The sequence below is a fragment of the Periophthalmus magnuspinnatus genome, chromosome 1 (assembly GCF_009829125.3).
Source record: "Periophthalmus magnuspinnatus isolate fPerMag1 chromosome 1, fPerMag1.2.pri, whole genome shotgun sequence".
NCBI lineage: Eukaryota > Metazoa > Chordata > Actinopteri > Gobiiformes > Gobiidae > Periophthalmus > Periophthalmus magnuspinnatus.
This window is the reverse complement of record NC_047126.1, coordinates 2,032,619-2,048,418: the sequence shown is the minus strand read 5'-3', so window position 1 is coordinate 2,048,418 and position 15,800 is coordinate 2,032,619. Positions and strand designations below refer to the sequence as shown.

General features: G+C 39.9%; 2 protein-coding genes across 2 annotated transcripts in view; both read right to left on the bottom strand.

The window, feature by feature from the left end:
- Positions 1-1,866: 1,866 nt before the first annotated feature.
- On the bottom strand, positions 1,867-5,772 carry LOC117375298 (BUB3-interacting and GLEBS motif-containing protein ZNF207-like). The gene is made up of 10 exons (XM_033971600.2): positions 5,605-5,772; positions 5,063-5,189; positions 4,810-4,948; positions 4,550-4,720; positions 4,399-4,474; positions 4,256-4,317; positions 3,996-4,129; positions 3,067-3,306; positions 2,658-2,814; positions 1,867-2,591 (listed from the first exon to the last, which is right to left on the bottom strand). Exons 1-10 carry the CDS (start codon positions 5,643-5,645, stop codon positions 2,443-2,445), a joined length of 1,296 nt encoding a protein of 431 aa, XP_033827491.1. The 5' UTR covers positions 5,646-5,772; the 3' UTR covers positions 1,867-2,442.
- A 5,132-nt stretch (positions 5,773-10,904) lies between these two features.
- The window catches only part of rhbdl3 (rhomboid, veinlet-like 3 (Drosophila)), an 85,770-nt gene continuing 80,874 nt past the window's right edge, over positions 10,905-15,800 (bottom strand). The window contains exons 7-9 of the mRNA XM_033971690.2: positions 13,180-13,280; positions 11,952-12,012; positions 10,905-11,176 (exon numbers count right to left, since the gene is read on the bottom strand). Coding sequence (XP_033827581.2) covers positions 10,905-11,176; positions 11,952-12,012; positions 13,180-13,280 — 434 coding nt within the window. The remainder of the gene's footprint in view (positions 11,177-11,951; positions 12,013-13,179; positions 13,281-15,800) is intronic.

Sequence of the window (15,800 nt, the reverse complement as noted above, 5' to 3'; positions counted from 1 at the left end):
AAAATAATCCCTCAAATCATATGAAAAGTACATTTACTTTTTAGTTCTGTTCAAAAATGTAGTGGAGTAGAAAGTACAGATACTGCTCTCAAATGTACTGAAGGTAAAAAGTACACACTGTAAAACATAAGCTACCTTAAAATTCTACCTAAGTACAGTACTTTACTTTCCACCACTGATTTTGATTGGTTTACTGAACACTGTATCCTGTAGCCACTTTTATTCACCGATTATACAGTAATTTGTCCATCGTTTATTTGGAAAATCATTCTGTTACTGGCCCTGGATCTACAGCAGTGAAAAAAAAAACACAAATGGAAGGACAGTATTTATTAGATGACACTTTCCCATTTAAAAGTTGGCAAAATATTTTGTACAAATGCAGGTAAACAGAACATAATTATCAGTTAAATCAATGAGTACAACAAAAATACTTCAATACTATAAATGTTTTTACACAGTGTTTGTGTTTGAGTCGCCCACGTGACAAACATCTCACTGGTTACTTACCAGTTTATACCAAAGGGACCCACTCCTCCTTAAAAAGGTGCAATAAACTTCTGGTGGGAGGTCCGCTACCTGCTTGTTTCCATAGAGACTGCGCTGCCTGGAAATGTTCCACAGTATAGCATTAAAACAGCTGATTTTATTGTCAAGGAAAACATGCATTTATACTGTGAATGCACTCGCCTCGCCACAGATCTGACCTGTAACTTGGCCTGGTGGCATCACTTGCCCATCTCTATGGAGATGGTTAATGCTTTAATGTGGAACATTCTAGGCAAAGCAATAAAATGGAGACAAGACAGAGGTGACCCTGCCCGAGACACTCCGGTGTCGCCGCAGAGACACTCCGGTGTCGCCGCAGAGACACTCCGGTGTCGCCGCAGAGACACTCCGGTGTCGCCGCAGAGACACTCCGGTGTCGCCGCAGAGACACTCCGGTGTCGCCGCAGAGACACTCCGGTGTCGCCGCAGAGACACTCCGGTGTCGCCGCAGAGACACTCCGGTGTCGCCGCAGAGACACTCCGGTGTCGCCGCAGAGACACTACGGTGTCGCCGCAGAGACACTACGGTGCACCTTCAGCCTCAAATACCTTTAAGTTTTCACGTTTCCAGCTCGATTAAACACGGCACACGAGGCGCCGACTGAACAAAGCCAAACTAGAACAAGAACAGCAGGTACTTACAGGGTTTAACTGTCAGGGCAGCCCCGGAGATTTAAAGACTCAAAAGCTGAAGGGCTAGACAAAAACAAATACATATCAGTGATGTGTTTCACTGAGGGTCCGAGTCCGTGATGTGAAACGGGGCTTATTAAGATCACGCCCATCACTAACTCCTGGAAAGCAAATTTCACCATATTTGACATTTCTTAAAATGGAAGCACCAAGAATTTAGGCGCAGTGAAAAAGTCCAAGAGCTGCAGCTAAAGCCGATCTCTGCAACTGTTTGGGAAATCCACAACATACGGAATAAGACCTGCCTGAGCTATAAACAAACGTTACAGCATTTGTCAGATATCAGATAAATGATTTTTATAATTATTGGTGTTTTTTTTCATGGGCAAAAATATTAACCTGACAATGAATTAAATCTGCATAAAATTCAATCCCATGCGACACAAGAAACCAGACGCTGGACGTGTTTGTCCGTCTGAACCAAAATATATATGGATTATATACATGTACTTTTTGATAACACTGGACAGAATCCTCTTTATTGTGTGAAGTATGTGGTGGATTTCCTCAGGGATGATGACAAACTGGTGTGATGAAAACCCAGGTTAAATATTTCTGATGTCCCAATAAAACACCAGTACTAACCTTCATGACTCACCTTTGTAGGTCAGGACAAACCAGCAATGGATTTCAAGATGGATTTTATTACAACAGATTCATAAAACATTACAAAGGATGAATACATGTACCCTTTTAACCAAGACTGTTAAAAACAAACCTGAAACAAGGATAAAGCTAGAGACTGATGAGCCATGGATTTATAACACTAATCAGGAATCATCTTTACCACTGAGACCCTCACCAACCAAAGTTGGGGACGCAAGTCCAACAGCACCTAAACATGCTGTGAGGGCCTCAAGCTAACAAAAGAATAAAAAAAGAAAGATCCAATGTTTACATGAGAAACTTGCCTTTGTAAGAAGACGGTACGCTCATGTTACTCCAGCAGCTTCAAAAGGTAATATGAAATAGTTTTAACACACATTATTTCTATAAACCTGAGTGGAACCTATGGGGGAAAATACATCTTTACAGATAAGCAACAAAGAGCTGAATGTTTGTGGTGCTTGATAAAGTCCATGTGTCTAAGTATAGTTCACACCACAGGCTCAGCCGGCCACGTGCAGCTACTGTTGAAAAGAGCACTAGGATGAGAAAAGGTGTTAGCCTCAAACCTAATGTGACGGCAGCTTTGAAGCTTCAGTAGCGTCCGGCTGGTGACATGACAGGTGGCCTCATGCCCAAGGGAGGACCCCCCTGATACGGGGGCACCATGGGACCCTGCCCATATGGAGGTATCCCCCCGGCCATGTAGCCGGGCATGGCCTGTGGAGGAGCACCGTACTGACCTGTTGGACAAAAACACCTTAGACATGTGACCGTCACAGTAACAGCTGCAGATCAGGTCCACTTACCGTGCATGGGATGCCTCATGCCGGGCTGCTGGGGGATTCCTTGCTGTGGGGGAATCATGCCACCCACTGTTGCCACGGCAGCAGCAGCAGCTGCATGGGCCTGTCCCACTCTGGGGACGAGGCGCTGGTAACGGGGCAACTGTGCCCTCATCTCTTCCTGTTCAGAAACACATTAGACACAGGCTTTAGATAAATGAAACAGGAAGCACATGCGCACAGATAAAGACACATGACAGTTGTATTATTGAGACAAACTACACTTGAAATGAATTAATAGCTTTAAATGATTGTGTTATATACAGTTATTTTTAAATGTTACTCTTCCATTATAATCTAGGACATTATACCAATTGTATAGCATACATTACTTACTGTGAAAAGAGAAAACCATAAAGCTAAAGCGACTTACCAGTGAGATATCCTCATCAGGGTGGATCAACTTACTAGTTGCACTCGTGGTAGTTAGTGTGGCAGGTTTACTAGTCACTGTGGCCGGGGGTTTGGCCACAGTGCTGCTAGAGGGATTAGAAGCAGAAGTGGAAGAAGAAGAGGCAGAGACAGAGGGCTGAGTGTAGGCGGGGAACGTTGCTTTGGGAGGGTCAGATGTGGCTGCTGTGGAGGCAGTGACTCCTGATGCACTTTGCTGGGCCTGTTCAAACAGAGAACTGCACTCAGCCAACATGATGGTGAAATACACAAGAACTAACAGAAGACAACACTGAAAGACTAAACATTTTGAGCAAAATATCAAAGACACATCAAAAAGATTAAGTTTGTGGTACAAACAATGTTAAATCAATTCTGGAGCAAAGTCCTTCATACGGACAAATTCTTGTGATCAACTTCAAAACTATTTCCCATGATCCCAGTCAAAGACATGACTCAAACAGAATCATGTTATAGTCACTGAGACACATTATTGGTGAATAAAGCACATGCAACGTAATATAGTTTGGAAACATAACAGCGGCTCTTCCCCATCCCAAATGCTCTTTTTGAGCTGTCAGAATCTCAAAAGAAAACTCAAGGATTACAGGCTTCAAGCTCATAAAAAAGCAACATGCAGCTGCCACAGTCCAAATCTTTTGTGGAGCGTACTTGAGGCGTGTTAGGAAAGGATGGCTGGGACGAGGCAGACTGAAGGTCTGCAGGAGATGAAGCTCCAGAGCCCATCTGCAGCATGGTAGAGAGGAGATCACAGCGATCACACAAACCATCGACTTTAAAACTAACCCTCTCACACCACATCATTTACTGGCAGCACTTGAGGGTCAAGCTGGAGTTAAGAACTCTACTTATTCAAGAGAAACGTGTTTACTGATTTTGCATTTTTTGTACCTGAGCTGCACTGGGAAACAAAGGCTTAGTGACAGCAGGTTGTGCTGCTGCAGCGGGCCGGCTTGGGATGGCTCCTGTGGGGGCTGGGGTCATGTGAGGCATCCCAGGCCGTGGAGCCATGTGTGGAGGCATCCCTGAGGAAAACCATACAAAATGATAAACCTGAGCCAAAAGAGACTAATCTATGTTTTGTCATTTTAAAACAACCTGCCACTCTAGTTTACCATTTTCAGTTACAAAACTAATTCTGTAGAACCAACCTGGAGGTATTCCGGGCATCCCAGGCATCATGGGAGGCATCATCCCACCCATTGGTATCATGCTGCAGAATCAAAGTAAACAACACTAAGTGATCTGTACACGGCTCTGACATGACAGGAGAGTTACAGTGAGAGCTTCATACCCAGGAGGCATCCCATGCATTCCAGGAGGCATGCCATGCATCATGGGTGGAACACCCGGCATCATAGGAGGCATTCCTACAACATCAAATATGGCATTTTAAAATAGGCACTTTTGTCTCAATATATTGGATAATAAAACGTGTTTCTTGCCTTGGTATCCTCCAGGAGGTAACCCTGGTGCCCCAGCTACGGGCATCCCAGGCTGGGCCATGGGAGCGGCGTAGGCAGCCTGTGGCTGAACAGCAGTTTGAGCTGAAGGTCCAGGCTCATCATCATCATCATCCTCATCAGAGTCATCCTGATTTTTCCTTTTTTGGCTTTCTGAAAACAAATATACAAGCCAATATCAGTTTCCAAGTACAATAGTAATGAAAACAAGATTGTAATTGTATTGGTACAAGCAAAGACACCTTGAGACTTTTGTTCCAACGTCCGCCGTCTTTCCTGCATATCTTTCTCTGGTATTCCTTCCATCCCATAGATCTCCAACTCGATGTCAGTTCTTCCAGGGATTGCATTAGGAACACTGTCAATCGTCTCCTTGTGAACCTGAAACACATTAAACCCATTTCATCAGGACTCTTTCCTTACTTTGTGCTTTACTTGTAATAATTATTCGACATAAAAAGTTCAGTTTCTGTGTGATCTGGTGGAAGCGCTCACCTGCATACAGTGGATGGCTAAACCAGGGCCAGTGTACAGCTTCTTGTGGCAGATGTGACATTTAAAATGTTTTGCCTTTTGATGCTGAATCAGAATCTTTTCATCGTCAAAGTCCCGATTACAATACCTTAAGATGAGAGTTAAAGGCCAATACAAGAGAAACACTAAAAGAACAGACCGGCATTTGGTCTGACAATGGAAAATGATGCAACAAACCCCCAAAAAACAAACACTCCCAAACGTCCATCACACGTTCAGCTACGTAACTAGCTTAAGCAGCTACAGATTAAGGCTAACGGATAAAATAAACATGATTCACCCAAACAGACCAACACATTTCAACAGATTATGACGTTAATTCACTAACAATTAGCAATTTACATATGTTTAGCAGTTTACAAAGACGGATTAAAGTTTCATTTCCCCCCGTTAGCATCATGTTAGCAGTTAGCTTCCAAAAAACAGGCCTCAAACTGTGGAAGCTAACCGCGGCTAACACCGTCAAATACAACATTATTTTAGTTTTCCCAGTGGAAGGATACCAGCACCACGGCTTCATCTGCTTCTTCTTCTTACGCCCCATCCTTCAACAAATACTGAAACAGGCCTTTACGAGTCTAAATGTAGATCTTATTATCTGTTTGATAATAGCATGCTTCGACCCAGGAGCCGTGATGACGCCGAAAATGGCGCTGAGCTCACGGCGTCATGTAGGAAGGGAGGGAGTCTCGCGAGATCACAGGAGATCACGTGAGGTCCGAGAACTTGCTCAACTCGTAAAAAAAAAAAATTAAAAATGAGGTAAAGCAGATTAGAACTAAATATATTTGCTTTCCAGTTTTGTTTTGTTTTTGTTTTGTTTTGTTTAATAATTATTTTTATTTGAGTTTTTCTTTAAAACAAATGTAAAACAAAAACAATGTACAAAGTAAATACATAAAAAAGACAACAAATTTTAATTTTACATTTATAACAAATGTAAAATTAAATAGGTAAAATAATTCATACAAATTTACAAATACAAGTTCTTTTTAAAGTGAAGGAAGTACTATTTAAAATGTATTTAAAATTTAGGGAAAAAATAAAAAATAAATAAATAAAAATCTAGCCAATGAATTCCTAAACCAAAGATTTAAATTTGAGAGAGGCAAACGTGTTTTGTCACACACGAGATGAAAACTTGGAACATCTTTTCTTTCTGTGTGATTTTTGTCCCCTTCAAAACCAGTCTACCATAAAATAATTAATAAATAAATTGTGGAATTAATAGATAACAAGATGGAGTGTGGTATAAATAATGCACCTCTGTTGATCACAAATGACCTGAAGCTTTTGTTAATTCATTGAGCCTAATTAAAAGAAGAGGGGCTGGTTTTCCTGTGTCCTTTCTGTACGACTTTAATTTATTCCAACACACTAGAGTTTTGACTCCTTATGCGCTGAGGAGTCAAAACTTATAGAAGGTGGTCTTTTTGTTTGTGTTTGAAAATTTGCAATAATAATAATTTTTAAAAGGCACAAAGGAAAAGAGGAGACATTGTTTTAAAGCTGCTTAATTACTTTCTTACACAAAGATTGATCCACTTTTATCAATTCTGCAATACCAATTATTGACCACTAGATGGAGGCAATGCAGCGTTTTGGACACTGCCCCTTTGAAAATGTGCTGAAAATTCAACATCCACATTTAAAAACATTTTCAAATTCAAGACAATGTCAGACAGAGTTTTATTTAAAAGGCCCGTATGATGCTGTTTTCTGATCCATGTTCTAATGTTGTTTCCTCGTCACACACAGACCTGGAGTCGTTGTGTTTTTTTTGTTTCATTCACACATGTTTAACGCACAAACCTGCATATTTAGGCTGAACTCTTCTCTCAGACTGAAAACACTCTGTTCCACCTTGTGACGTCATCATGTGGTAAAACAGGAAGTGTTTTTGAACTCCTTCACTAGAATCTTTGGATCATTTTAACTATGCAATTTCCAGTCTCCACTAAACAAAACACCCTCATTTGATGTTTTTTTATTCTTTATTTTGCTACTTTCTGCATTTTTGATATACACAGAACACACTTAATATATTTGATGTTTTACGTATGTATATAAAATGTAGAAAATAGTAAAAATAGAGAAAAAAAAACAAACTTGTATGAGGGTATGTCCAAACTTTTGACTTGCAATGTAAAATAAACACCCAGATTATGTATAAAACTGTTTTTAATGTTCTTCAGTTTGCACATATGGAATCTACAAAATCATAACATAATCCCCACAATAAATTAGTCTATGGGAGAAAACTACGCAGCCCAACGTCCACATACAGTCTCCCAAATTTAAAACAGAAAACAAGTCATTCACGACCCAGAAAATGCACAATAACACCAAGTAAAACAGCGTCGTCAAGATCAGTGACTATATTTGGTTATGGCAAAAAAATAAACAGTTTTGTTTTGTTTGGGAGAACAGATTTTGAATAATGAACTTATTCTCATTAACTTTATAGAGGGTTTCAATACTTTTATGGCTAGAGGAAAGATCAAGCAACTGTGGACAAAGTAAAACTATATCAACAAATCATAAATATACATTCTGCTCTTAAAAGATGAAAAAAAAAGCTGCTCGAGACAGTGTTTTGGCATCGGTTTAAGCTAAAACGTCTGAATTGAATGGCACTTTTATATACACAGACAGAGCCGTCCACAGAAATTTGGGGGCCCGGGACGACAAGCCTCACTTGGGCCCACCTCTAATATAAATTAATAGGAAGAGCGTCCAATTCTGGGCTCTTAAAACATCGGGACCCCGTAGAACAGACCCCTTTGTCCCCCCCCCGTAAACGCCCCTGTACATAGACACCATAATATCACCACCACACCTTCCATGAATATATTCTACTTGAAACCTTTTGTTAGTTAGTTCCAAATAGCAAACAAAAAAGCAAAATGAACAATAAGTTACATACAGTAGCCTATAGCATCACAGGTACTCGTAGCACAAAGCTAGCACAGCGTGTTTAGCATAAGGTCTGTGCTGTAGATGTTTCCAGAGGTTAATATTTTCTTCCGATTTGCGACAAAACACAAGCTGTTCAGTCATAAAGACGCCAGTTCATCGACGTTGCGCGGGGCTGAGCTTGAGGGGCCCCGCGCAAAAGGCAAGTGTGCTGACAGTTTCCGTAGGCACCGCTGGGTTGTGCGTGACGAGGAGATCCGAGGCCTTTGAGCGAGAACGTTTAGCCACGTCGAGAAACAGCTCACGTGGAACACTTCTAACTGCAAGAATCAAATGAATCGATCACCGGGTAGAGACCATAGACTGTGTAAAGAAGCGGACTGAGCGAGTGCGACGTCGCCCGCCGCGTTTAGCTACAAATGAAGCTCATGGATGCTAGCTGTTATAGCGGCGAATTTGGAACGGAGTTACAAATTTGGCGAGTATCGTGGCAACCAGAGAGCCAATTTGAAGTGAAGTCGTTAAAGGTTACGGGTTTCTTCCTGCGCCGCTGGTTTAGCACTGTCAATCAAACCTGTTGCTAACGCTAACAGGAGCGACCTCGGGGAGAGAAGGACCTGATTTGTCTGTTATTAATGTTCAGATCTTGATTTACAGACACAATAGTGAAATAAAAACCCCAGGATCATGTAGAGGGTTAATACGAACATTTAAGACCAGAATGACAGAGAGGGGACATAGTTTTTCAATAGAAAGTGAATTGGAGCCAGAGTCGATGGAGTCAAAAGCGTGCCATTGATCACTTCCTGTTTGGAACGCGGCGGCGGCTAGCAGGTTAGCTCTGTCCATTTATATAAACAGTCTATGGAACACTTGAATGCAGTCAGTAAATTCTCATTAAAAAGTCAAAACTCATTATTTTCCTTATACTTAATTTGCAGAGGTAAACGATGAACTTAAGAGTAAAAAAGTGTTTGGGAAAACTACAGCCGCTGAAGGTAATATCTGAAGTAATACCTTAAGTAAATATAAGGACAAAACCATAAATAATCCACAAAATCTGGTGTTTTCAAAGGACAGATCAAAAAACAAAAAAATAAAATACTAAATGAAGGAGAAACACAAATGCTCAAATCATTTCATATTGTAACATAAAACTTTTGTCACTTTAGATTTACTCACAGTGGGACGAGGAGCCACAACTTTTACTCGAGTAAGAGTACTTTTACTTAAAAAAAAAAAAAACATTACTAAAGTAGGAGTAAAAGGATGATGTTTGAAAACGACTCTGAGACGTACAACAGCTTAAAAAATTACCCAAATACTGTATTTTCTGGACGATAAGTGTGACTTTTGTTCAGTTTGTGGTTGGTGCGACTTCTCCACAGATGTGACTTATATGTGAAATGATTCAAATCTATAAAGTCACATGTTGGTTCTTGTCACAGTGACAGTCGTGCGAGGGGCTCTAGACTTGGACCAGTATCTACTCCTCCTGAACCACTCAACATTTAAAATATCAACATTACACTCATTTAAAAGACAAAGACAAACACTCAACAAAAATGAGCCTAAAATAAAGTCGTATTCTGCCGAGCGACGCTTCATCTTCCTCTGGAGTTGGTGGATTTGTTCAGAAGCGACACCGAGGATGAAGAATTCAGTGGATTTATTGATTTGGAGTGAGATCCAGAGTAAACTTGTTGTTTTTTCTGCTTTATTTATCTGATTAACTGTTAATATCTTACGTTAACAAACCAGACACGTGTTCAGTTCTGTCTGTGCTTCATGGAGCTGAATAAATATAAATGTGTTACGTTAGCATTAGCATTAGCGTTAGCATTAGCGTTAGCATTAGCATTAGCGTGATGTACTGATATTCAGCCTGTTGGTCCACATTTTATTATTATTATTAGAACTTGACTTTAAAGATAAAACGTCTGTTCTTGGGCTCGGATTTTGTAAAATAAATTTCCTCAAAAATGTGACTTATGTATGTTTTTTCTTCATTATTCTGCTTTTTTTGGCTGGTGCGACTTATACTCCAGAAAACACAGTAAATGAACTGTCCGCCTCTTTAAACTTACATTTTCCCCACGTGGCTGGAGACGTCCATTTGCAGCATTTGGTAATTTCACGTTTTGCATTTAGAAGCATAAAACATGATCTGAATAATGAGGCAGCGCATGTGTCAGTGTTAAGACGATGTGTGTGTGTGTGTGTGTGTGTGCGTGCCGGTGTGTGTGTGTGTGCCGTTCACATGACTCTCACTTTAAAGTGTGTATGACAGGTTTTATTGAGGCTCTAATTTTGACTTAATGTGGTGGGAGAATATCTGCTGTAAATATAAAATGATACTTTTAAGCCAATCAAGAAGCAATTTATGGAAAAAAAAGTGAAAAAAATATGTTGAAAATTACAGGAAGTGGAGAGTTTTAGAGCGTCCCACACTGATGACATCACACTGGGAGAAAACGGTCCAAAAAATTCTGCACAATTTATCCAAGAAACACATTTTTCCTGATACTTTAAAGACGATTTCAACAAAATAAATGTGTTTTCTTATCGTTTTATTTCTCAAATGATAATCTAAATTGTGCGTGGCTAGAATCCCCGAGCGTGATGTCATGATTTCCAACCAGGAAGTAAAATTTGCAATTGAAAAAATGACCAAAATGTGAGTGTTTTTGTAAAATGAGCCGTCCGACCTGTCATAGGCGCTTTAAGAGTTACACCAGAGCCAGGGCCGTGCACACACACTCAGGGGCCCAGAGCAAGAAGTCTCACATGGGCCCCCCTCTAATACAAATTAATAAGAAGAGAGTCCAATCCTGGGGCCCCCTGTCGACTCCCCTTTGTCCAGTGTTTCGACAAATCATCTCTTGAGTCACGGCGGCGGGGGGAGTCGCACGTCGAGTAAACTGTACGCAAATATATTCCAGAAAACGGCACACAGCACAAACAAAGTGTAGACACAGAAGAAGATCCAGAACAGCGACTGCTCCTGGAGTTTTTGTTCATAATTGTGAAGGACAACCACACCCAGAGTCAACCCCACGACCACGCCTCCGAGGTGGGCCACGAAGCTCGGGTTGGGGCACGGAGGGAACGCCGGAGGGTAAAACCGGAGCCACACGGCCCGTCCGAACTCGACGCTCACTGGAAAGAAAACAGAGGGAATGTGGTAAACGCTCGTGTTTTTGTAAAGCGCTTTTCCACCTTCAAGACACACAGACACTGGGGGGAGTGTCTTGCTCAAGGACACAACAACAGCAGCATTTATCTGTGGGAGCTGGAATCGCACTGACAACCTGTGGGTCAATGGATCTGACGCTAAAGTTGAAAAAAAAAAAGAAAAAGTGACAGAAATTGATTTGTTTGATTGTTTTTGTGTATGAATGTGCATTGTGTCGTGCGTCCTGATTGGCTGTTGGACTGTAGACCATTGTGTCGTGCGTCCTGATTGGCTGTCGGACTGTAGACCATTGTGTCGTGCGTCCTGATTGGCCGTTGGACTGTAGACCATTGTGTTCTGCGTCCTGATTGGCCTACGAAGGTTTGAACTTTGAGTTTAAACGAGAGAGAAATGTGAGAAAATGTTAACGCCTGTGTGAGAAAAGTGTATAAAGTGTGTGGTGAGGGGTTTGACAGACAAAAACAGAGAGAATAATGTAAAAAATAAAGCTGATACTTCACAGATTTCATTTATTGTGGGTTATTTTTAGAACGTGACCCTCGAGATAAACGAGGGACCTCTGTGTATAGATTTTTTTTCTACCTGTGGCGGCAGTAGCTCAGTTCGTCCACAGGTTGACGGTGCGATTCCCACAGATGAATCCTGCCGTGTCCTTGATATAAAGCTCTGTGAGTGACTTGAAGGTGGAAACGCTCTGTATAAAAACGTGACCTTTGATTATTATCTGATTAAACTTACTGCACACGAGAGCCATGGCCATGCGGAATAACTTGAACTGACACTTCATCCCCGACCAGTTCTAATGAGAAAGACGACACGGAATCAGCAAAGACACGGAACACGGGTGGACACGGAGTACAGGACAGACTGTGCACAAAGGTCAAGCCCCGTCCGGACGCACACACACACCCCTCTGACACGCTCCCTCTGCGCCGCAATTCATGTCAATTTCCACTTCTCCAGACACGTCCTGACCCCTGATCCGCTCTGTCCGGCTGAAATAATGCGATTTGAGCCGAGAGGGCAGGCCATTTCCATGTCCACCTGCAGATTACTGTGGCGGCTGTGGAGAGGCGTAGAATAAACTCGGCTTATCTCCACGTAATAGAGGTTCACCTTGACCACCTGATGCATACGATCCAAAGGGGGCGCCGGAGAACACTGGCCCGTTTTGTCTTTTACTATAATTTGACTTTGACGTTAACAGAGTTTGCACAGACGACATCGCAGCGATCGGAAGTCTTTTTTTTTGTTCTGTAAAAGCTCGAAACGCGTCTAAAATGTGAAAGAGCCGCTGCAGTTTAATAACAAAAATAAAAGTCGACAACTCTGCGAAGTATTTACTTGATTTTCTTGTCAAGTACAAACTAAACAGTCGTAGAAAAGCCGTTAGCTGTTGGTTAATCCACAGGGACACTGCAGACGACGCTCGTAAACATCAGTGATACAGACTTTGGATCAAACGCGACTGAACTGAACCTTTCTCTCCTTAAATAACATGTTTATCACTCTGTTTTCAGGAGATTCAGCAGCTCTAAGTACATTTTCCATTCATTTTTCCCATAGACGTTAAGAAAAATTCACATATTAAGAGTTCAAAGTGAATCGCGGCGGCTAACGAGCTACGTGCTAACTAATATCCATAACACGGTTGTTTTAAGTCCAAAAAGGCTCGTTTAAGATGCGAAATTCTGCGAAATGTTTTAATAACTTTGCGGTTTTTAACGTTTCAGACACAGATTTTAAACAAAACTGTAGATCTTGTGGTTATTAGTTTCCACGTAGCTGATTGTTGATCCAGTTTGTATCTCCATTTTGTGCCATTTGTTGTAAAAAAAACAACAAAAAAAAGACATAAACGACTAAGACTTGTCATAGATGTGTCACTGTTTTTATTGGAAAATGTCAGCATCATTATAATCAAAGAAAAAAACAAAGAAAAGTCCATATATATAAACAAACTTACCATTACGACATTAGCCAGATGCGCCGACACAAGAGCGTAGACTCCACCGGACGAGCCCACCACCGGAGCCGTCATGTCGGTGACGGACACGGCCAGCGACCCTGGACACAAAAGGACGCACAGTGAGGACGATTCTTTTAAGACCCAGTAGTTACAATAGTTTTTCATTAAACGGTGGTTGGATAAGAACGACCTTTGACTTATTCATAATCGAACTCAGACTAGAAACGATGATTTTAAGTTTATTCATGTGTCTCGGGCAAACGATTCGTTCCAGGATTGAAGGATTTTGTGAGCACCGCTTCTCATTCAAAAGATGTAATATTTGATTTGAACAGCAGCCTTATGTAGTTGCATCGAAGCTAGAGCAGCTACAGCGGCCAATTTTGAGCATTTGAAATTCCGACTGCGAGTATCATAGCAACCAAAGAGCCAATCCAGAGCGAGGATGTCGAAGGTAGCGCCCTTTTCCGCCCGCGCCACTGGTTCAGCAGCACTGTCAATCAAACCTGTTGCTAACGCTAACAGGAGCGACCTCGGGGACAGAAGGCGCCTGATTTGTCTGTTATTAATGTTCATATCTTGATTTACAGACACAATAGTGAAATAAAAACCCCAGGATCATGTAGAGGGTTAATACGAACATTTAAGACCAGAATGAGTCTGAAGCAGCAGAGACAGAGAGAGGACAGATTAAATAAGTAAATAAACTCAAAATAACAAAAAAAAAAGACAAAACAACTCAAAAAAGGGAAAAAACTAAAAATAACTAAACAAAAAACAAACAAAAAGACTAAAAATAAAGAAAAAATAAAGAAAATAAACTAAAAAAACAAAAAACACCTCAAAATAACAAAAAATATATAATAAAAATAACTTTAAAAACCCTAAGAAAAAAATAAATAAAAAACAACTCAAAATAACAAAAAAAAAACAACAACAACAACAACAAAAAACCCTCAAAATAACATGCTAAAAAATAAACTAAAAGAACAAAAAACACCTCAAAATAACAAAAAAATAAAATAAAAATAACTTTAAAAATATATATATATAAAATTACAAAAAACAATAAACCCCAGGATCATGTCGAGGGTTAATCTGAACATTTAAGACCAAAATGAGTCTGAAGCAGCAGAGACAGAGAGAGGAGACACAGTTTAAATAAGTAAATAAACTCAAAATAACAAAAAAAAAAGACAAAACAACTCAAAAATATGGTAAAAAATAAAAATAACTAAAAAAAACAAACAAAAAGACTAAAAATAAAGAAAAAATAAAGAAAATAAACTAAAAAAAAACAAAAAACACCTCAAAATAACAAAAAATATATAATAAAAATAACTTTAAAAACCCTAAGAAAAAAATAAATAAAAAACAACTCAAAATAACAAAAAAATAAAATAAAAATAACTTTAAAAATATATATATATAAAATTACAAAAAACAATAAACCCCAGGATCATGTAGAGGGTTAATACGAACATTTAAGACCAAAATGAGTCTGAAGCAGCAGAGACAGAGAGAGGGGACAGTTTAAATAAGTAAATAAACTCAAAATAACAAAAAAAAAAAAAGACAAAACAACTCAAAAAAGGGAAAAAACTAAAAATAACAACAAAAAAAACAAACAAAAAAACTCAAAATTAAGAAAAAAATAAAGAAAATAAACTAAAAAAAACAAAAAAAATATAAAAAATATAATAAAAATAACTTTAAAAACCCTAAGAAAAAAATAAATGAAAAACAACACAAAATAACTAAAAAACAAAAAACAAAAAAAACCCCTCAAAATAACAATTAATAAATAAAAAAAGAAAAGAAAATAAACTAAAAGGACAAAAAAAACAAAAAAAACAATCTCAAAAAAACAAAAAAATATATAATTAAAAAAACAACAACAATAAACCCCAGGATCATGTAGAGGGTTAATCTGAACATTTAAGACCAAAATGAGTCTGAAGCAGCAGAGACAGAGAGAGGGGACACATTAGCTTTGTCCATTTATATAAACAGTCTATGGGTCATTCCTAAAATCCGTGCAGGTTTTGTCCGCTCCTCATTTCATTTCTTTGCAGAAAGTGCCTGGTAGTTATATCTTTAATCTGCAAATGTGTCACTGTCTCATGTTCTGACTCACTGTTTCACATTACGATCGCTGGTTTTCTCCATTGACCTCGCAAAATATTGAACAAAAAATAAAGACTCCCCCTAGTGGCTAAATGCATGCACGACCCCATCCCTGTTTAATATCATCACTGCGGCGCTTTATCGAGGCCTTGAACCCAAACTAACAAGGACACGAGCTACAGAAACAGCCCGAGCTTTTCCCCTGAGGCCTGCGGCGTTCGCACAGACTGACAGCTCGTTCATCCTCCCGACAGCAGATGGCGCACACGAGCGTAATGACAATAATATAAATAAAACACACATCACTGCTCGTTATGGCAGCACTTTCATTTTGTCTCGTTTTATCTCAGCCCTTTCTAAAACACCCATCGTACACAGGATATCGACGCCCGTTTGAATCATTACTCGACCTTTGAACCCTGCCCTGACCCCTTTGTGCGACAGCTGCGTCCGATTCAGCGGCGATTGCTAGAGACGGGGGGAGATTTCCG